Source organism: Xenopus laevis, chromosome 6L (genome assembly GCF_017654675.1).
Source record: "Xenopus laevis strain J_2021 chromosome 6L, Xenopus_laevis_v10.1, whole genome shotgun sequence".
In the NCBI taxonomy this organism is placed as follows: Eukaryota; Metazoa; Chordata; class Amphibia; order Anura; family Pipidae; genus Xenopus; species Xenopus laevis.
In genome coordinates, this window is record NC_054381.1 from 56,810,982 (window position 1) to 56,834,914 (window position 23,933).

Sequence of the window (23,933 nt, forward strand, 5' to 3'; positions counted from 1 at the left end):
GACATATATATATATATATATATATATATATATATATATGAAAGCCTGGGCATTCTGGCACATAATGAAATGTTTTAGCGTTTCCACTTTTCCAGAAAGCAATCAAATACAAGCCCATTGCAAAAACATTATTAAAGGCAACCCTTCACCCAAAAAAATATTCAAAATCCTATTTTATCACATTAGTCAAACAAAATGAAATTTAATCACACTATATAAATTATTTGTATCTTGTTTCCTTCAGTCTGGAAATTAATAATTATAGCAAGCAGGCAGGAGCCATTTTGTGGACACTGTCATTAAGGCAAGCCTTGTATCATCTCAAAATCTTGTTTGTGCACCAGAATGGGGGACCTGATGTCCATCCCCAAGCCCTGGCTACACAATTAAATGGTGAAGAGAATGGGGGAATGTTAGGAGAGCAGTGACATCTAGGAGGTGCTGAATGGAAAGTGAAAATAATTGTCTGCCCTGCCTCTATGCCTAAGGCATAGAGGAGTGGCAGACAATATTTGATTGACAGCTGAGATGTTTAAATGAGTTTACAACAGCTATGAATGCTTTACTAAAAAATAGAAATTGGATTTCATGTTTAATTTGAAAAGGAATTTTATTATACAGATTTTTGTGTCTGGGTGACAGGTCCACTTAAAACATACTTTCAAATAAATTGTTGTTCATCCTTGAGTAGACTTGGCAATGGATGTGCAATAAAGTTAAAGTTTTTTTTAAGACTGGTCTCTTATTGACGATAGCAAGCCCGCTTACATGCATATAGAGGTTAGTTGTATTACTGTATGCTCCCATAGAGAAAATAACATTGTAATAGCTAATGTAGCAGGAATAAACACATTTACTGAAAATATACTGGATTGGTTTTGATACTCTCAAGCTACATTTGATATTCATTTGAATAATTGAATAATGAATTCAGAATAATCCAACTGTCCATTTGAATAAATTAATGGTCTCATACTATATTCATTATATACCGGTCTGCTCTGAGGAGGGCAAAATAGTTCTATATCTGGAAATAAAGTGTTTGGTATATCAAAAATATTATCCAGATTTAAGTAAGGGCATTTATGCCATGAGGCAAGGTGAGCACCTTGCCTCAGGCGGCAGCTTCCCAGAAGTTACCAGGGGCGGGTAAAAGCTGCTTCTGGTAACTTTAAGAGCAGAATTTCCGGCTTTTAAACCTAAAGTTCTGCTTTTCTAGCGCAGAGAGCTAAATCTCTCTGTGCTAACAATGTGCCCCCCCAGACCCCCATCAGCGATTTTAAGGTGAGGGCGACGGGCATTTCGAATGCCGCCTCAGAAACGCGCCTGGATATACGTCACAACAGGGGTGGAAAAAGATGAACAGAGAGCCAAAACCTGGAATGTATTGGGTCCTTTGCCTGATGTTCTGGGTCCAAATAAATAAGACAAAGGAAAATGTAAATTATTATGTAAGTTGAAGGCATTTACACACTGGGGGTCGTAAAAAGTAACCCGTAGCAACCAAAATTACTGTTTAGGGGCAAATGTGCCCTGTGTTCATAAATGACCCTCACTGATTATGCAGCTACTAAGATTTTTAAATTGCCCCAGGGTTTTAAATACAAAGTGGGCAGATTTATCAAAGGTCAAAGTGAATTTTCGAAGAAAAAAACTTCGAATTTCGAAGTAATTTTTGGGTACTTCGACCATCGAATAGTCCAACTTAGATTCAAGTTGAAAAAACCTTCGAAATTCGAATATCGAAATTTATCATGTACTGTCTCTTTAAAACTTCGACTTCAACCATTCGCCACCTAAAAGCTGTTTTAGCCTATGGGGGACCTCCTAGAACCTATATGGAGGCAATTGGTGGAGTTTGAGAGATCAAATTTTTTTGGGGGAAAAACTTCAAATCGAAGTAGATCGAAGGCGATATTCGAAGTAGGCGGAATACGGACCACTTTGAACCCCAAAAGCCTTCGACCTCTATTCAGTTGTTCTTTTTTGAATTCGAAGTATTTTTAACTTCAAACTTCGACCCTCGATAAATATGCCCCAAACTGTCTGTACTGTGAAAATTCACACTCCTAAATCTCAAAACTAGTTCATAATTTGATCAGCAGTTCTACTAGGAAATAGAGCAGGACCACGGTGGGAGCTGAATAACATTGGGAATGCCATGAAATATATTTTGTTAGTTGCATTACCACTTCCTTACCACTGCCAAATTCCTTTAAAGTTGCACATAACAAACACATAACTGAAATTAGATCGTAAGCTCCATGGGACTAGGACCCTCCATTCACTTGTCTCTTAAAAGAGAACTTGTCACCCAGACATACAGATCTGTATAATAAAAGCCAATTTTTTAAATTAAAACATCCATACCTGTAATAAAAAGGTACGTAAAAATAAAAAAAAAATTCAACCCGATTTTGACAATTACTTTCACTTTCCATTCTGTACTTCCTAGATGCCACTCTTCCCCCTCCCTTCTCACCTTCTAATTATGTAGCCAGCGCATGGGCATGTTCATCAAGTCCCCTTGGGGGACTCAAAGCTTGCCTCAAGGCAGGCACCCCGTCAGCTAAAATATCTCCCCATGTGCGCTCGAAGGAAGAGTAACAAAGGGGAAGGGCAGGGGAGGGAGGTGGGAGTGATGGAGGGAGGGGAGAGTGATAGAGGGGTGAGGAGAGGAGGGATGCAAGGGCAGCAGGGGAGCGAAACACACGGACTAGGAGAAGACAGAAGACTTTTGAACAGGTACCTGCCCATTATCCCCACATCTTTGCGTCCTAGGCAGGTGACTCTTCTGCTTACCTCTAGTTTTGGCCCTGGCTTGCCTAACAGTGTTCACAAAATGGCAGCTGTCTGCTTGCTGTACTTTTGAATTACTGAACTGAATGAAACAAGATTTGAATAATTTATATAGTGTAAATACAGTTTATTTTGCTTGGCAAACACAATAGTAATGGACTTGGAAGGGGCGACAGGTCGTCTTTAACAATTATCACTTAATCTTTATTATTGTTATGACCCGTTTGCTCTATCAATCAATTGTGCTTTCAGCACTGTGTACATAAGTAGCACTGTATAAATAAAATTGCATATACATACATGAAATGGAATAGCTATGAAAGAAATCTCTCTTTCTGATCATCTAGCAGAGCATGTCACATATTCACACAGACATTTTTAATAAAATCACCATGCATTTTGTTGAATAATCTGCTCAAGGACACTAGTAATAATGTGAGGATGTTAGTGAGGGAATATAGAAATGGGAAACATTTAAGACAGTCACACAAGTCTGGTTTTAGTTACAGCAATTTCATTCAGAGAAATAGCAACATGTCTGCCCTTAAGTTAATAAAAATGTGTGCATATTTGAAAAAACATTTGACTTTTATATCTAGTATGCTCGGGACCTGGGGCTTTCCGGATAACTGATCTTTATGTAATTTGGATCTCCATACCATAAGTCTACTAGACAATCATGTAAACATTAAATAAACCCAATTTATTGCTTTGCTTCTAATGAGGATAAATTATTATTATCTTAGTTTGGATGAAGTACAAGGTTCTGTTTTATAAAATGATTTCCTTTTCCTCTGTAATAATTATGGAGTCTATATGAGATGGCCTTTCCCTAATTCGGAGCTTTCTGGATAATGAGTTTCCAGATAATGGATCCCCTTCCTGTACTTTTCTCTGTGCTTGAGTAGAGAAAACCTACCACACCTTCAACAACAGTTGAATCCTTTTCTGACCTTAGTTTAAAATCTCACTTCATTGTGTGTTATGAGCCCCACATGTGCATGTAGAGTAAGCACTACAGACAATCGTCTACTAACATCTTGAATTCTATCAAAAAATGTAAGTGAGAGAGAAAAGAAATATAGGATCAGCTATCCTAATCAATGAAGATCTGATCTTTTTCATTAAAAAATGGAAATTTGTAAAAATATGATTTCCCTTTTCTCTAAAATAATAAAACAGTACCTTGTTACTAAGATCTAATTAATCCCTACTGTAGGCAAAATAATCCTATAGGGTTTAATTAATGCTTAAATGATTTTTAGTAGAAATATACCTTATTCGGAAAACACCAGGTCTCAAGCATTCTGGATAACAGGTCCCACACTTTGTGCTACTTTCAATTGAAATTACTATCATTATTAAAAAAGTTGCTGCGTTTTCTCTCTGGTTTCTACCAACATTCTAATGCTCATATTACCACTTAGAGCCCTTTTGCAAAATATATGAAACCTTGGCAAGAAATGGTCATTTTATAATCATTTCAGGTGAATTAAGGATCGTTTTAGAAATAGTTTGTGGCATTTCTCTACCTATATATTATTTTACCTGCAGATCTCTGGCCCCCCATGTCACCTTTCATTCATAACAACGGCACCTACTTGCTAAGTGAGGGGAAGATATTTTACATGTTATATTAATCAATAAAGGGCAAGTCAACCCTAAAATAAAATGTTTCCTCATGCAAGAAAACATAATTCTCGGCAACTTTGCAAGTACAAGTACATACATTACAAATACATACATTACACATTTTCTATTTATATATGTATTGCTATTGAAAGCAATGTTTGTCCCTTTCTGTTCTCTGCCCTGATAGCTCAGACTGTTGAAACAATGTAAGACAAGGCAGCTGATTAACAGACCTGTCTTGCTGGGGAACTAATCTGCAACATTGTTTAAAAGTAACAACCAGGAGTTAAGCAAATGCTGCTTTCAATAGCAATTGTTTTTAAAAACAACTTTGCATGCACTGAAAATGTTTAATGAATGTTTATTAGAAAGTTGCTTAGAATTATGTTTTCATTTATAAGGTAAATTTTTTTTTTGGGGTTGACTCACCCTTTCACTTTACTGTATCTTTACAATGAAATGTATCTAAATAGTCTCATTAATCATGCAGTTCTTAGATAATAAGTATGTCAGTTTGGAAAATAAATATCGCATGCAAATGGAAAAAAAAGCATTGCTTCAATGGCAAAATATTTTGCAGCAATGCAGTATCTGAAACGAAGTAAATAATTGTAATATTCTTACCTGATAAAATCTGAACTGTATTCAGTTAAGGGCACCAAGAGTTTTAATGCATATGCTGGAATTGGATCTGATTCCAAAAGGATTTGGTCATACCTTGAAAGAGAAAATGCACCATTCAAAAACAATGTAATAATGTAAGTTGAGTAGAAGTGACTTTTAGAAGGACTTTCTAATGCTTACAGTACTTACTTTACAGTAACAAAAAAGCTAAAATTATTTGCTTATAGAAATTCTGTAGAGAACATTTTTTCATATACAGTAGAACCCCCATTTTTTCAGGGGACCAGAATACAATGGTGTAAAATCAGGGAAAATATAAAATTAGGGAAATTTATAATACATACTATAGGTGGGATCACAAAAAACAATGTAAAATGAGGGAAAACAAAATTAGGGGATGTAAAATTGAGGTTTTACTGGAAATAAACACTCTCATTTTATTTATTCCCATCATCAGGGTTGTGTCCAATCCACAACTGCAACACAGATCTATTGTTTGGCATACTGGGGGAACTGGGGCCTGGATCTAAATACTGGGATTAAACCCAGAAGAACCAAATCATAGATTCAGTACACACCTAGAGGCACATTTACTTAGCTCGAGTGAAGGATTAGAATGAAAAATACTTCGAATTTCAAAGGTTTTTTTGGCTACTTCGACCTTCGACTACAACTTTGAATCGAATGAATCAAACTAAAAATCGTTCGACTATTTGACCATTCGATAGACGAAGTACTGTCTCTTTAAAAAAAACTTCGACCACCTAAAACCTACTGAGCACCAATGTTAGCCTATGGGGAAGGTCCCCATAGGCTTTCTAAGTAATTTCTGATTGAAGGAAAATCGTTCGATCGATGGATTAAAATCCTTCTAATCGTTCGATTCAAAGGATTTAATTGTTTTTTCCTTCGATCGAACGAAATGCGGAAAATCCTTCGACTTCGATATTCGAAGTTGAAGGATTTTACTTCGATGGTCGAATATCGAGGGTTAATTAAAACTCGATATTCGACCAATAGTAAATGTGCCCCCTTATATTTAAAATATAATACATTTTAAAATTTTTTTATATATCATCGCCATCTAATTGTATCTGTTTTATGAATTTCAGTGACTATGTTGGGATATGTTTCTACTAACGCTGCACTAACCAGATTTCTCTGTGTTTGAGAGTTATGTCTTTTCAATTCAAGAGAGTATTTATTTATTTAAAGCTACTGTATAGTATACATTTCTTATAGATTTTGCTTGGGTCTATGACTGAACTGTATAGAACACTTACCACTGGGTCAAGTGCCTGAAATTGACCCTGCATAGACGTAAATTAGGAAATAGGGGTTCGTCTCTAGTTTGCATGGAGGATTATGTATAGAAGACACAGTAGGGCATATATATGTCTGGAAGTGCAAATTTGACGTAACCCACAATGAAGAAATTTCCCCAGCATTCTGGCATCACTGTGGTAACAAAGGGTCTATTCTCTTGATACAATTGTGCTACTTCTACCACAATAGTGTCCAATTCACCAAAAATATTGCAATTGCGGGCGCACTGGTGTAGTTTCTGGTGTTGACATGTGTGCCCTATTCTTTCGGTGCAACTAAATTGCGGCGACGCAGGGTGCTGTGGGAATCCTGGAGCTACCACCTTGTCCAATGGTGGTGGAGGCTCCAGGTTTCCCCTGCATCAATAGGTATTTCAGCGTTTCATTCTGAATACAAAGCAGGAAGGACTGAGCCACACTGAAAACAACTACTGTATATGGAAGTGTAAGGAGCAGGTTTTGGTTCAAATACCTTTAATGAAAGTAGTTTTACACACACCTGACTGAGGAGAAATTGCAGGGATTGCAATTGAGTCCAGATAAGAATCCTCTAAATAATTATTTTTCCTATTATATTATAGTTTCTAAATCCTTAATATAGCTTTTCTGTAGCTTTCTTTAAGTTAACGTTAAGTGATCCTAACACTGACAGATGTTTCTCTCCTATAATTGAATCCCTTTTAGATACACGGTCAGCGGTCGACCATATTACGGTATGCATTAAGCAGCCAGTATTTTCTTTGCATTAAACATCAAAGCTTAATGCACATGCATTTTCTTGTCCTTATGCGTTGCTCTGCATATAAGTGGAATTTTCATTATAACAAATATTACTTTCTAAATGGAAGTGCCACAGATGGCAACTTGTAAAAAAAATTGTATAAGGATCTGATAAGTAAAACAAATGGTGTTCCAAATAACTTTGACCCTGAGGAATCAGGAGACTTCTCAGATTTATAACACAGATTTCAGAATCTAACATACCGTATATACTCGCGTATAAGCCGAGATTTTCAGCACCCAAAATGTGCTTGAAAATCCTACCTCGGCTTATACGCGGGTCAGCGCGGTGAGAGGCAGTAAGAGAGTAACCCTCCTCCGTCCCACCAACAAACCCACCCCAGTACCTGCTACTCTTTGCCTTCAGTCTCCCCTTACTCTCAACTACCGGTACTTCCTGTTTCTCTCAGCCGCGCCTGCGCACAAGCCGCAATTCCCTTCGGGCAGAGCTAAAACTACTCCTCCCGGCATGCCTTTCTCTGGCATACGGGAGATGTTACGGTACGTAACGAAGACGCAGATTGGAGGCGGAAGTCAGCGGTGCTGAGGTGCGAGGTCTGGGGGAGAGGTCTGGGGGAGGGAACGACCGGGAGCTGCGGTGAGCAAAACGATCGGTTTGGGACGGGACACTGCGGGCGTAGAGATTTGGAAGCGATTAGGTAAGGCGACTCAGTTAACTACAATTCCCACAATCCTCTGCTGTCAGTACAACGCTGGGGGTTGCAGTTAGAGGCTTCGAGTGGTTAAAAGAGCTCAGGGCAGAGCCTCTTTGTACTGGTAACATCACGCCTGCTATTAGCACCTGTATTTTATTTATATATGTGGCTCAGCTATTGAGTGGATCTGTTGGGATGTTTGTTCCCTTTGTTATGAGGTGGGTACGACTAGCTGCTGCCTGGCCAATCAAAGTGCGGAGGAATGAGGCCAATAGTCTCTTGTTTTTATGAATTAATGTTTTAAGCATCATGGCTTGATTTTTAACATTAAACCGACTGTTTGATATTTCTGAGACTTTTCTGAGTTGTGTCTAGGCTTATACGCGAGTCAATACGTTTTTCTGGGTTTCATAGGTAAAATTAGGTACCTCGGCTTATACGCGGGTCGGCTTATACACGAGTATATACGGTAGTCTGCTAGAAAAAAAGGGGAGGTAGTATCAGTTTTCAGCAGGGTAACAAAGTGCTGCTACTTTGTAGGAGGATTTTTTCCCCCTAGCTGTTTAATACTGTAGTCGTGCTTGACCAGTAGGCATATACTTAGGGGGTTATTTCTGAAAATCCAAATGTTTCAGATTTTTTAAAATAAAAAAGTCAGATCAAACTAGAATTGCACTATTTGACCTTATTTATTATTAAAAAAGCACAATTTAATTGTTTTAGGGGAAAACTCTATAAAATCGAGTAAAAAACACAAATCATACGTTTTTTTTCCGGAGGTTTTTCTGGAATCGGATTTTTGCCCAAAACAGTCGAATTTTCGGGCTAATTCCTGCACAGACCACAGAAACTTCCAAATAGGATAGGGACCTCTCCCATTGACTTATATATAACCGTGGCAGGTCTGAGATGGCTGATTTTCAGAATCTGATTTCTTGCATCCTCAGGGTATACTAAATCTAAAAAAATTCTAGGGTTTTTTTTCCACTAAAAATTCAGATTTTATAGTAAAACAAACTTTAATAACTAACCCCTTTAATCTCTTGAAAGTGCCAGCTGGTTGAAATACAACTGAAGCTGGCCATGCACATTGACTGATTGCAATTGCTGGGTCGAGAAAACTTGGTCACTATGCTAGTGTATCACTGCCATCCTCCCATCAAAATACTGTACAATATATTTAATTTATAGGTGACAGCAACTCAAAGGAGATGAATCATTATACCAACACAAGTACAACATTTCTTTTGTGATATTCCAAAAACCAATTGCCTGGAATAGCCCTTTTTTTTCCAAATAACCATATGTTTGGGGATACTGCAGGCCAAATTCTTAACCTGACTCACTCCAATGTTCCAAAACTACTGAGACTCATAAATTTAAAATAGATCTTTAAATGAGTTTAAGATAAGAACACTACAGGGAAGTGGTTTGTGGTAAGAAAATCAATGAAATTTATGAAAAGTGAAGGATGGCAAGCTTATAGAAGAACAGTTATGGGGGTCCGTTATCTGGAAACCCATTATTTATTATTAAAAAAGCACAATTTAATCGTCTCAGGGAAAACTCTATAAAATCGAGTAAAAACTACGAATCATATGGTTTTGTCATATGGATCATATGGATTTTTCCTGAATCGTACAGTTTCTTTTGCCTTTTTTTCCGGTTTCTGCCCAAAACAGTCAAACTTTCTGGCTAATTCCAGCACAGAAACTTTCAAATAGGATAGGGACATCTCCCACTGACTTATATATAACCGTTATAACCCATCTCCCATAGACTCCATATTAAACAAATAATTACAATTTTGAACCATGATTTCCTCTGTAGTAATAAATACTTGGTTACACCAGCCTGAGTACAGGGGTTGAGCATGTATGCCCCATGCTATTTCAAGTCAAGTAAACCACCTACAGAAAATATAGTAATATCGTAACAATGAAAACAAGGAAAAACTTATTAATGAGGGGCTACCATCTACTGTTACATCAATAAGCCAAATTTTGACATAATATATATATTCATATGATGCAACATGAAGAATGCGTGCAGCAGCTTTGAATAGAACCTGTTTAAAGTAAGTAGGTTCCACTGGGACGAGGATTTTGAATTTTGTATAATTTCTGTAGAGCGGTGAAATATCTTGGTGCTGTATATAAATAAACAATAATCATAACTTCTAGTTGTAATAAATTTGGCAACATGCAGTTGCTAGTTCATAATTTTCCCCAACCAGCTTCAATTTTAGTCCAAAAACTTACTTTGGAAGTAATGCATCTCTGACCAAACACAGAAAAGTGCTATTTGACCGAAGGCTCTTCTCTCTCCCTTCACCCACATCTTCATGATTTACAAGCAGTGATGTGGTTTCTGCAAGCAGCCGCAAGCTGAAGAGTCTCCATTCCGCTTAAGAAGACAAAGTGCCAAGAATGTTACCATACACCAGTATAATTGAAACAAAATGTTAAGTAAGAGAAAGATGCACTTGATGTGGTCATGCTTACCATTTTGGCTGCATACCAGGGAGACTAAAGGTGGGAGGATGCAGTCCAAAACCTAAAAGAGAGCAAGCAAAAAATCTGTAATGAATTACAGCAAGAGCAGAAATAGATTTCAGTTGTACCGCAAACTAGAGGTTTAATAAACACTCTCTAATCAAACATATGGGTGGAAAGTAAAGACAGAGATACAGCCATTTGTATAGATAACAGCTACATTACTTTCCTTCATTCATCTATACAGCAATATAAAATTAAAATGTAATGTACATAAATCATGTCAAAAGAAGCAGGAATTAAATAAATGCTTCATCTCCTCCTCCAAAACCAAACTATTCTTTACTGGAAGAAATTTCTGTGCTTGGAAGAATCATTTAATCTGTTCATATGTTTCCCTTACATATACTGTAGAATTGTAAATAAGTAACTAAAACCAAAGTTGCTAGTTGGTGTTCTCCATAGGGTTTTCTGTAGTTTGGATCACTATACACAGTACATTGTTTTTTCCGCAGTTTGGATCACCGTACCTTAATGTACATAAAAAACATTAACTAAACTCAATAGGATTGCTTTTTGCCACCAACATTGATTCATGCAGCTTAGTTACATCATGTACAGCTACTGTTTCATTATTACAGACTAAATAGAAACCAGGCTTTTAAAATTAAAATTATTGCATATATGGGAGATGGCCATGCTGTAATTTGGCATTTTATGTATATCGGGTCACCTTATAAAATATCCAACACTTGTACAAGAAGATATATAACCAGACTATTTTACAAATCCGAACCTATGCAATCTGTTTGCTTAATAGGAACAATATGGGAGATGGCCTTGCAGTAATTTGGCGTTTTCTGGATATCGGGTTTCCTTTTAAAAGATCCCATACCTGTACAAGATATACAGCCAAACTATTTTACAAACTTGCACCTAAGCAATATGTTTATGGCAGTTTGACAGGAACTTTGTCAACTGCTTGCCTGAATTGTGCAGTGTGCATAGCAATTAATACATTGTTTTTGGTTATAATGGCCTTTAAAGGAAAACTATACCCCCCAAACAATGTAGGTCTCTATAGAAAGATATTGCATAAAACAGCTCATATGTAAAATCCTGCTTCATCTAAATAAACCATTTTCATAATAATATACTTTTCTAATAGTATGTGCCATTGGGTAATCATAAATAGAAAATTGCCATTTTAAAAAAAAAAAAGGGCCGCCCCCTGGGATCGTAGGATTCACTGTACTCATAAACAAACCAAACAAACCATACATGTAAGGTCACATGAACCAATTAACAGACAAAGTTCTATCTTTTGCTTCCACACCTCTTCCTGTTACAGTTAGAGTTGTAGTATTTCTGGTCAGGTGATCTCTGAGACAGCACAAAGACCATCACTAAATGGTGGCTCAAGGCGAGATGTAAAAGGGCAATATTTACTTAAATATATATTCCAGTTTGGTAAGATTCTTTAATATGCCACTTAATATGATATGAACTATCTTGTTGCTTAAGTGTCCATTTTGGGGGTATAGTTTTCCTTTAAGTCATTAATGGGTGCGGAAAATCTCCCCTACAGAAAGACATAAAAAAGTGTGGGAAGCAATGAGGCAGAATATCTAAAAGAAACTGGGCAAAGGTTAGGATAACTTGTAATAAGCCATTCTAAGATGAAAAAGGAGAAAAGGCACAGGTTATATAGCAGATAACAGATACACTCTGTAGAATACAATGAGATTATTCAGAACTTATCTGTTATCTACTGTGTATCCTGTGCTTGAATGGTTGCCACCATGGCTACACAGCAGCTTGTTTATATAAACTATAGCAGAGTTTCTGAAACAAACACAACAGTATATTATATTGTCATTTCTTTAAAAGAATTACATTTTTTGGTATTACTGTTCCTTTAACATGCACACTGCTTGGTGCATTGTGCCTATGTGCATGAAGCCCTAATGTGTTTCATTTCAGGTCAGACACATGTGTGTTGCTTGCTGCAGGCACTATAAATACAGCAAGTTTAGATTTCAGAACCATGCTAAATCAGCACCAATAACTCAACTAACATATTCTTTTAGCACTGCATGAACACCCCCACTATTATAATATTATAAGCACTTATCTTTCTGCAAGTGTAATATTTGCCTAATGTCCAATTAATTATTTTTCTCTACAAACGCGAGAATTTATTTTAATTATATGAATAATAATATGGACTTGATGCAAGCTCAAAAATTCCTAGGTTATTTTTATCCTCTTGTCTTGCAGCATCACAAAATGATTTGCTACACCATATACAGTTTCTGAACAAAATACGCTAAAAATAGAAAAACACAATCATAATGTGTCTAATTTACCTTGCCCTGTATTTTATACTGTTATGCATTTCTTGCTTTACAGAATGCATGCCAGCGTCTCTTTAATTACAGATGCAAAAGGATGTTCTCCACCTAGACTCACCATTATCTGTAGTACATTATTAGCACTGGCAAGGACATGTGTCACAGTCAAACTCAGCATGAGATGCCTATTTAAGACAACTAGGGACTAACAAATATGAATTTTCTGTGTCCTTTAAATGGACAAAGACACTAATAAAAAAGTATCTGAATATAATTTCCTTGAAATGACACATTTTGAGAAAAAGTATTTTACAAAATAACAGCAACACTATAAACTCATATAAGAATAATAACATCCGTTCACAATCAACAAATCTACTGTATATGGCACTGCAAAGTAGCATAAGTTACCATAGTGTAAATCCAGAGTTGCCAGTTACTGTTTTCAAGTAAATTAAAGGTTAAAATCTTGGCACTGAAAGTGTCAGTATCCCTTTAAGAGAAAAGCTGCAGCTATAGCTTTAAATTTATACAGTATATTTATATATAGGGTATATTGCAACCTAATACAGTACTGTGAAACAGTATAAACATTTTTACATTACAATAAAAATATATCTTAGCCACATTTAAATTAACATTTTTTTCTGTAACAGCTTAGTTTGAATTCTTAAGTAATTAGGGTTTAAAATGTATAGTAATATAATTCCAGCATCTGTATGAATGCCCAATAGGAAAGACAAATAATTGTTAGCAGCTAAATATATCCTAACCTCCTTGACCCAGCTGAAAAAAAAAACCTTCAAGCTAGGAAAAAGATCTTCCCATTATCATATTCTGTATTGATCTGAAATACTGAGAATTACTTTCTTAACTTCTCACAGGGCATTATGGTCTATGGGGTGCTAGTCATCTCTATTCATAAATTCAAGGCATTTTACAAGAGTTCAATTAAAGAGTGTCCCTGATGCCTCAAGAGTGTAAGTATAAATATGTAAGCAGAGTAGCTACCATAGAGTAGCAGTTTCCAAAGAACGATCCAAGCTGCAAGCAGAATAATTAGTAGGTTATACACTCCTATTGTGCATAAATGATTAGTTGCTTCATTGGTATCATTTCCAAGCAAATCATCATGAGTTGGGGAGAAAAGGCTCCAAGGATACTCTGTACTACAACAAATTAACGTTAAACCCCATTAATAGCATCCTGCTAAGAATCTTTCTGCTAACTTAAAAAAAATGGTTCTGCAATTTACTAGTCCACGTTATAAAAAATATAAAATGAAAATGACAGCATGCTACAATAGTCTGTTTCTATTGTTGGGTAGCACTGGCTTTTCTTTTTACATCTCATGGTCCTTGATTTCAGTTTTATCCTCTTCTGCCTGGTCCAGCAACAATGTGAAATGACCAAGTGGGGCAACGGTTTCTAAAATATAATCAACTTCCCATGATCCAGTTTCATTGCATCTAGATGCTTGTCTATAGACCAAGCCACCTGATGCAATTGTCTAACTTTTTACCTAGGGCCATTGCAACATGGCCCTTGTGCTAAAGAGGCTTGGGCCCATGACTGATATAGTACTGTACTTCTTTGGAGATTATTGTATTGTGCATTTGTCATCTTAAAACAGTACAAGGGACACCTGGAAGAGGAGAAAATGCAGTGCCAAATCTGTAGAAAACTTCACAATTTTTTTCACTGGAGGTAAATTAGAGCAAATTGTCACAGCCCAAATGTATTTTACTTTTTTTCTCCATCAAATGAAAATCAGGAAAAAAAGAGAACAGCAAATAAGAAATAAATACCATCATAAAAAATATCATATTTAAGTTATAGTATAATTGTGCCTTCATTTTCAGTGAATTTGATCACCTCAGCCTTGTTTGAAAGTACAGTTAAAATATGAAAACTTGGTTTACACCCCAAATTTCAACATATCTTTTTAATGTATGGAGCAGGAGCTATGGAGACACTAGAGGCTGTTTGCGGAAGTTGATATTCAGTATGTTCTGAAACAGATGTTTTCAAAATTATTAACACATCCTTTGGGGTCAATGTGTCCTAAATATATTTTATTGTTGAGTCAACCCCTCTCTAGACAGAAAATGCATTTTTTGGTAAAATCTTTATTTATGTCATTAAAAAGGATGGGGATACAGAAAAGGGGGTGGGGTCAGGTTGGGTCATGAAGTAGCCTTCCTTACATAGTTCACATTTGGTCAATCAATGTAGTGACTACAGATTTAAGAGAGAGGTAGATGGTTTCACCTTTCTGAACAGTAAAATCAATGAACGACTTATAAATTCTAGCTTGTAACCTATATAGTTTGTATTCTCATTTGGAGTGTCCTACACAGGTTTTAGTATCCTTAAATGATTCTGTTTTCATTTGTTCCATTTAAGGAAATCTATCCAAGGAGACCATATCTGCCAATATCTAGGGGCAGATTTACATAGGGTCAAATATCGAGGGTTAATTAACGATATTCGACTGCCAAATGTAAATCCTTCGAAGGAGGATATTGAAGTCGAAGGATTTAGCGCTATTCCTGCGATCGGGTTGTAGGTTGGGATATATCCCATTTTTTGGGGGCCATGGATTTTTCTGCTTGTAGCATGAACAATAGTAATTGGTTGTTTATTACAGATGAGGTTTGTGGGTCATAGTGAAGTACTGTATCAGCTTAGGCAGCTTAGTCAGTTGTCATCTTTTCTTGGGTGAACTTTTCGATTATAGCTATTATCATGTCCCAGTAGCTTTTTAACACTCTACATTGGAACCTGAAATGTGTGTATATGCATTTGTGTTTAAGATATCTCCAGCATTTGTCGTAAACTTTAGGTAACATGTTTTTCAATTAAGGGGGGGTATAATACCAGCATGATATTAATTTGTGCATAAATTCTTGTATTTTGGATGCCGTGAATGATTTGTGTATTGAGTTGTATATGGAAATCCATTGTTCTGTTGATACCTTGATGTGTAAGTCCTTTTTCCAGCTCACTTGGTGGGATGGAGTTACTGTACATTGTGGTTGATATTCTGCAGTTGTTTTTATAGTAGTGAAAGGGGTCTCTTGAGCTTCGTTTGAGAAGTGATTAAGCTTTCCCACCAAGTATTTTGTGTATTGCTTTCTGTCAGTTTTGAGCTATCGATATAGTGGTGCAATTGGTTATGGTTCTATTGATCCCTTGGGTCTTTTATCAGGGTGGGTCTATTGTGATATACACTCTTATATACACATCTTTCGAACGCTCTTTTGTCAAGGCTTGGGTAGAAGTCCATATTATGTAATAAAGGTTGGAGAGCAAATGGGCGGTATGCTAGTTTGTGTTTTTCATAGCTATTTTGCCATACTTTTAGTAGCTGAGATAATCGGGTGCTTTAATATATTTGTTGGCAGATTTGTTTTCCGTGTCCAGAGCAGGTTTATTAGTGGCACTTGGCTTTCAGTTTCTTCTACATCTATCCACCTTTTTGTTTTTTCTTGCAGGTTCCACTGAAGGATACAGCAGAGGTGAATTTCTTTATAGTAGAGGTAGGTATCTGGTAGGGAAAGCACCCGTATACTGGAGTTTTTGTTGGACCATATGAAATGTGAAAAGGTGGTTTGCAACCTTCCAAACAAACTTTTGTGCATGTTTATTGGTAAGGAGAATATAGAGAATTGGGAATCACCATTTGCTTGGATTCTTCCTAGCCATGACAAGCTGAATTTTGTCCAATTGTTTAATGAAGTCAAGTTGCTTGTGAAAAGTGGCTCAAAATTATCTTTATATAGTTTGGACAGGTTGCTGGAAATATTTAATCCCAGATTTATAAGTCCATTTGAACGGGGAACGTTGAGGCTAGTTGTTCCATGTGTGAATTAGAGAGATTTATGTTGAGTACCACTGATTTACTAAAGTTAATTTTGAAGTAGGACAAATGAATTGTATAAGCGATAGGGGGCATCCCTGTCTGGTGCTGTTATGGATTTTGATCAGTGAAGACAGTACCCCATTAGTTCTGACCCTGGCTGTTGTCGTGTCATATAATGCCATGATTTTAGCTATAAATGATTCGCCAAATCCATATCCATTTAAGGTGAATTTGAGGAAGTACCATGAGATCAGATCAAAGGCTTTCTCTGCAGAAGATACTAGATTTAGCATAGTGAATAAGGGATATAACTTTGCTTGTATTCTTTTTGCCTTCTCTTTTGGGCACAAATCCACATTGTTCTGGGTGAATCAATTTTGGTTTTAGTTTTCTCAACCTATTAGCTATTAATTTGCCGTTTATATGAAATCCACATTTATTAATGAGATACAGTTAGTCCCATAAATCTTGGGACAGAAACAACTTGTTTCTAATTTTGGCTCTGTACATTACCACAATGAATTTTAAATAAAACAGCTCAGATGCAATTGACCTTTCAGCTTTAATTCAGTGGGTTGAACAAAAAGATTGCATAAAAATGTGTGCAACTAAAGCCTTTTTTAACACAATCACTTTATTTCAGGGGCTCAAAAGCAATTGGACAAATTAAAAAACTGAAAATAAAATGTTCATTTCTAATATTTGGTTGAAAACCAATTGCTGGCAATGACAGCCTGAAGTTTTGAACTCATGGACATCACCAGATTCTGGGTTTCTTCCTTTTTAATGCTCTGCCAGACCTTTACTGCAGTGGCTTTCAGTTGCTGTTTGTTTGTGGGCCTTTCTGTCCGAAGTTTAGTCTTCAACAAGTGAAATGCATGCTCAATTGGGTTCAGATCAAATGACTGACTTGGTCATTCAAGAATATTCCACTTCTTTGCTTTAATAACCTTCTGGGTTGTTTTGGCTGTATGTTTTGGGTCATTGTCCATCTATATTATGAAACGCCTCCCAATCAATTTGACTGCATTTAGCTGGATGTGAGCAGACCGTATGGGGCAAATTCACAAAGATCCGCTGGCGACAGCTTCGCCACACTCCGCTAGGTGAAGTTTCGCCAGCGCTACGCAAATTCACTAAAATGCGAAGTTGCGCTAGCGTTAATTCGTAAAGCGAAGTTATGCTAGCGATGCCTTATTTGCATATGGCGCCAAGTTAAAGTACAATGGACGTATATGTAGCACGAAATACATTACACTACACAAGCTGGGAAAGCTTCATAAAATAAAATAGAGTTGTTATTTTGCCCTATACATGTGCCCACTGTATAGTTTAGGTTCTTTCTTTCTCAAGATGTACCAAACTGTGGATTTTGCCACTCCTAATATTGTAGCAATTTCTCAGATGGGTTTTTTCTGTTTTTGCAGCTTAAGGATGGCTTGTTTCACCTGCATGGAGAGCTCCTTTGACCGCATGTTGTCTGTTCAAAGCAAAATCTTACACAAGCACCCTCCCTCAAATCAACTCCAGGGCTTTTATCTGCTTCATTAATAATGAAATAATGAAGGATTTGCCCACACCTGCCCATGAAATGGCCTTTGAGTCAACCGTCCAATTGCTTTTAACCCCTGAAATGAAGTGATGTGTTAAAAAAGCCTTTAGTTCCTCACATTTTTATGCAATCTTTTTGTTCAACCCACTGAATTAAAGCTGAAAGTCTTCAGTTCAACTGCATCGGAGTTGCTTTATTTAAAATTCATTGTCGTTAAGTACAGAGCGAAAATTAGAAAAAAGTTGTCTCTGTTCAAAGATTTATGGACCGTAGGTCTGTAGTTGCCATAGCAGAGTGGGTCTATTTGGTTTTGGGATGATGGTGATGTGGGCCTCTTGTGCTTGTTTAGGTATAGTTCTGCTACTTCCTATTGCATTAAGGTATGTCAGTGGGGGTGTGCCGATAGTTTCTGCAAAGGCTGCTCAATATCCATCTGGACCTGAACTTGTTGTTCGGGAAAGAGTTAATGGTGAGGTGTAGTTCCTTTTCTGTGAAGAGTGATTCCAGCCATACATCTTCCACGGTTATTGTCGTCAATTTGGCTTTAGCTTTGACTTTCTTGGCGAGGTAATGCATTTTTAAAGCCAATATACAGACATTGAACCTTCAAGTAGAATTTAAGTTCAACATTATTTGGACTTTAAGCTTCAGGGAGCCAAAATGCTATACTATTTCTCTAGTACAGCAGTCCCATAAAACAGAATCCTCCAACACTTTCATTCTTTACTTTTCGGTTCAAGTGGGACACAGGCTCTGTGTCCTACAACCTCCTCTGAAAACAAGCAGAATGCTTTATAACCTTAATTAACATATAACCTTAAAACAGGCCAATGCTTGTATATATTCCAAGTGTAAATAATCTCTTGGATCTTTAGTTCCCATTTAAAAAAAGAAAACTTACTGGAAAACAGAAACATGCCTTTAATAACTTTTGCATTTCAGTGGATTACAAAGCCTGAAATGAAGGTGGTGAATGAAGAAGTACAGTACAATTGGAGAATCCTTTAAAATGTAAATAATTGCAGTCATCTGTGCCGGACTGTAGACTCAAAATACTGTATGTGACACTGAATTTAAAAAAAAAGAAATTCTGGTAATCTAAAGAACTACAGTTCTGATCCTAATGGTTGTATGAAAGTTGAATAGAAATATGGCCAACTACTATGAAAAAAAAGTGCCAATACTTACTGGGGAGTGGTGAAGTATCAGCAAGGCTGGATGCTGTGTTATTGCTTCAAACACTGACAGAGCTGTCCTGATTAGTTCATCAGATGCAGCTTGACCTGGCCAAAAAAAAAAAAAAAAATTAAAATTCCCAGTCACTCAATTAACATTTGTTCCAGAAATTCTTTCATATTTGGTTCTGTCCCAGGATGCACTTACCGACTGCTCCTTCCAAATTAGTCTCACCAGTGTCTACAGATCTAAATTGGTCCTGCAAAACAAGCACACACATTTATTGATATATAGTCTATAGAAGTATCTATGGTTGCTGAAAGCTCATTCAAAAACAGAATAAACAGTGCCTTCACATTGACAAATTATTGTGCAAATGATGGGACATTTGCTTTATTTGGAAAACACTCTTGGAAATGGGAGCTATATTCAGCAATAAGACCCATACAGATAGTTTCATTTTTTTTAAACTGATCAGAATTATGTTCCTCCCACACTAAAAAAGTAAAGCATGACTTGACTTGTTGGATTTCTAATATTCACTACCTATGTTAATGTCACACATGGCAATTAGGGGCTATATACAGAATTTCCAATGATTTGTAATTCTTCATCATATACTATACAAATTCATGTGCACGTGTTGGCACGGTTAGCAAGAGCTTACAGTCAAAAATACAAACCACTAAAGTGATTTACCTAATATGTTAGGTGCCAAAGATAGGCTCTTTACATGGCTAGTATCTCCTTACATTGTGTTTTGTCTTTTCAACTTTTCTCTGGAACTGTCTTGGTGAAAATGAGCTGAAATAGTTTCAGATTGTCATTTCAGTATGATCAAAGCCATGACAGCATGATTATCATTGGAAAAATCCCTGTAAGTTAAGATCACAACATAAAATACACAGTAAAACAATATATTAGAGTGAAACAGTATATCATGATATTGTTTTACCCTGAGTATTTTGTATTGCAATGTTAACTTATTGATATTTAGTTGACCTTTTGCCTATTTAAGACTTCATGTTATAATTTATACATTGTACATGTAATTTAAGTAATGGAACCCCATTAAATTTATATGTAATAGAGTTCACATTGATGGCTGATGCATAGCCCTGTGATTGGTCCTGTGTACTGATGGATGAAGCTTATTGTCCTATAAACAAATGTTTGATGTTAGGGTGCAACACTGCCTATGACTGCCTAAGTACCGGAGGGTACAAAACGTGTAAGGTGGAGTCTGTATATGTGTATTTTAACATTAAGCTTTGAACACATTTTACCTATTTTTATAAAGAAATGTTGAGTTACAGGGTATTTCTAATAATTTAAGTTCAAGCATGGGTTCTAGACAAAGTTTTAGAAGTACACACAATCCTAAAAATACACAGCAGAACGACATTCCCACAGGCAAATGAACAAGGGCTGGGATGAAGAGCAGGAACCTAAACTCAAACGGATGTGATTTTCAAATCTGCACACAAGGGGGGAGATGTCATCAGTACATTTTTAAAGCTAATATACAGATACTTTATCTTATTCTGTAAACTCTGTCAGTCTCCTTGTGTAGTCTTTGAAGAATAAGTATAACATCAACAAAATCCATTTAAATATGAAGAAATGTAAAATTGTAATATATTACTATGGCTTTTAAGACACATTTTAACTTGCTGTGTCTACATATTCATTTGATATTTATAACGTTTGAATTATGAGTAAAACATATATTTAAATTCCTTTTTTCACCCTCCTACACTAGGGAATGTAAATGAAGGATTTTTGAATTATGAGTAAAACATATATTTAAATTCCTTTTTTTACCCTCCTACACTAAGGAATGTAAGTGAATAAATGGTTGCAAAATATTTCATTTCAATCCATGTCTGTTGATATAATGGAATTATCCAGAAACACTGTTATTTAAGGCATTTTGCATTTTTAACTTGTCTGCCCTTATTTTCTTAAAGATAAAAATGTGTTGTGAACTACAACCTTATGTTAGTTACAAACTAATAGATAACTCAAACAAATAGAACACAGTGATCATGGATATTAATTCTTAATTTCTGACTCTACTTTGGAACATTGTCAGCCTACATTTTATATATATATATGCACCCAGGCATATATACAGCTTTTGGTGCTGGCATTCCTTGGATTTTGTTTTGATATTTTAATGCCGTTCACCCATGTATTTATATTTTCTTCTGATCAAATGACTATTATACATTTTGCTTGAAATACCATTGGTGAGGGAAACAATAACTGATATTACAACAGCGGAGACATCCCCGATTGGTCTACAATTGATGATAGCTGAGGCAGTTGGAACTCCTACCGACGATATTTCCAATTTGTGACTCTACCTTGGGACTTCTAATACCCATTCTGCAACTCACCTGTTGAAGGGTTGCCAAATTGCAAAGGAGGGTCTGTCCTGACACGGTCTACATCAGCCACACATGAAGTTTAACGCTATGAGTGACAAGTGATGTTTCCTTACCTACTGACAAAGTAATGGCACCTCCGAAGTGGCGCTGAAATGTGTAGCCGGCACCTAAAATACCCACCATCCATGAATTACCGCACATGATGTAACACGGATTAATGCAAAGTTGATCGTTTGATAGAAGGTGGTGATGGTTGAACGCAGACCATGCTGCTGACAAGGGCAGAAGTGAGCGGTGCGTGAAGGTGGACGCAGAGTGATTCTGCAAACTGGTGAGCCCATGAAACTGCCCAATATGTCCTAAGAAAGAGGACTTTAAAATTCAGGCATGTGAAACCCCTACTCCAGGAACGCCGACACTGTGGCTTATATTTGGCCCATGAGCACAGACCTGATGTCTCGGGTGGATGAGAGCATGGACTGCCGGTACTGCTGACCGTGAGCAACCATTGATTTGGGAGCCAAGTGGGACCCTACACTGCTTACAGGAATGCTGACTACTCCAGGGAAGCTGACACTGTGGCATATATTTGGCCCATGAGCAAAGACCTGATGTCTCGGGCGGATAAGTGCATGGACTGCCGGTACAGCTGACCTTGAGTAATCGTTGATTTGGAAGCCAAGATGGGACCCTATACTGCCTTGCACTTTGCGGTAGTGAATATTTACCTATGGAGATTGTCAGGGATTATGTGAGGCCTTTGGACGTAAGTAAGTTAAAATAAAAGATCCATGTACTCTATTTACATATGAACGTTTTAGGATTGGCAGATGGACGTCATTTTTGGTTATGTAATTGGCAGATGGAGACTAATTGACAGACAAATATGAAGATGTCCACACACATATATGGTGTTGTATTGATTTCATTTTTATATTTTTTATATTTTCTTTCCACATTTTTTACAATTCTGGACTTAGAACATTTTTTTGCATTTTTTTTATTTTTATAAATTTTTTGCATTTTTTAAACCCAAGGGGTTTTGAGTGGGTGGTCTCACAATGGACAAGGCTAGGAATCTGGGGTCAATAAGATTTTTCTGATTTGGGTATGTTTATCAAAACTTATTGCACAAGTTGTGCTCACATGGGGTTATTGTATAGGTAATATAATTTATAGCACTAATCAAAAATTTTGTTTAACATGAGTATAAGACGCCTATTACCACCGGGATGCAGGTTTACGTATGATTGTTTACACATACTGGGGGTTGATGAACGAACATATGCATTTGCCAATTAATTAATCAACACATAACTGGGATAAATGATCGTAGCAAATATGTGTGGGAGCAGTACCCATAGGCCCTGCGGTACACAATAAAAATATACAAAAAATTTAAAAACATAAATATAAGAATAAATAAATATATAGAAATAGTGGATCACCGGAGTTGTAAGATTAGATGGATAGTGCCATAAAAAACAACCAGGTTTGGAAACATGAATAATGGTAGGGTATTAAGCATAGTGTCAGTGTAGTTGGTAAACAGTGATATTGTAGTTATTCACAAGGACGTAGGAGTAACACTGCATTCTATGATCGGGAGATGTATACTGAGGGCCAATTTAGAACATCTTCTCAACTTTTAGCATATGAGTAACACGGCCACAGGGGCTTTTTGGTAATGTGTGTCTATGTATGGAAATGTTATAATGTTGCCATAAGAATAATGTGTGATTTTGTATGGGGAAAGTTATAATGTTGCCATAATGACTAATGTGTTACATATTGCTCTGTTTTTATCTTTACTTGCTATTGTGATACTTCTTGGTACAAAGTATTTAGATGTGCATATGGGTAAGTTTTTAAATTTTATAGATTATTCACTACAACTTCAGTGGGATGTTTACATGAGTCGCTGGTTTTATGACGAGTTATGCACGTCATCACTGCTATTTTTCCCGCCAGTATGTGTATTTTAGCCAATTTCACTGTTTGTAGGGTGCTTTGAGAAAGGCCCTAGGGGGGCTGAAACGTTAGTCCATACCTTTATAATAAATTATTATTTATTACTTTTAAGGCCTGAGAGTGCTGATCTTCTGTTTTGTATTGTACTAAGTATTTTCTGATCAAGCACCCAGGCATATATACAGCTTTTTTCGTGAGTGCTGGCATTCCTTAGATTATATATATATATATATATATATATATATATATATATACATATATATACATATATATATAGATTCCTGTGAATTAGAGAGAAAGATGGCAGGTTT

The 23,933-nt window shown here is 36.5% G+C and overlaps 1 protein-coding gene across 2 annotated transcripts in view; it reads right to left on the minus strand.

The window, feature by feature from the left end:
• The window catches only part of ulk4.L (unc-51 like kinase 4 L homeolog), a 230,495-nt gene that overhangs the window by 109,970 nt on the left and 96,592 nt on the right, over positions 1–23,933 (minus strand). For both annotated transcript variants that reach the window (XM_018267520.2, XM_018267518.2), the window contains exons 27-31: positions 19,466–19,517; positions 19,271–19,365; positions 10,321–10,372; positions 10,078–10,222; positions 5,056–5,148 (exon numbers count right to left, since the gene is read on the minus strand). In XM_018267520.2, the coding sequence (XP_018123009.1) occupies positions 5,056–5,148; positions 10,078–10,222; positions 10,321–10,372; positions 19,271–19,365; positions 19,466–19,517 (437 nt within the window). The remainder of the gene's footprint in view (positions 1–5,055; positions 5,149–10,077; positions 10,223–10,320; positions 10,373–19,270; positions 19,366–19,465; positions 19,518–23,933) is intronic.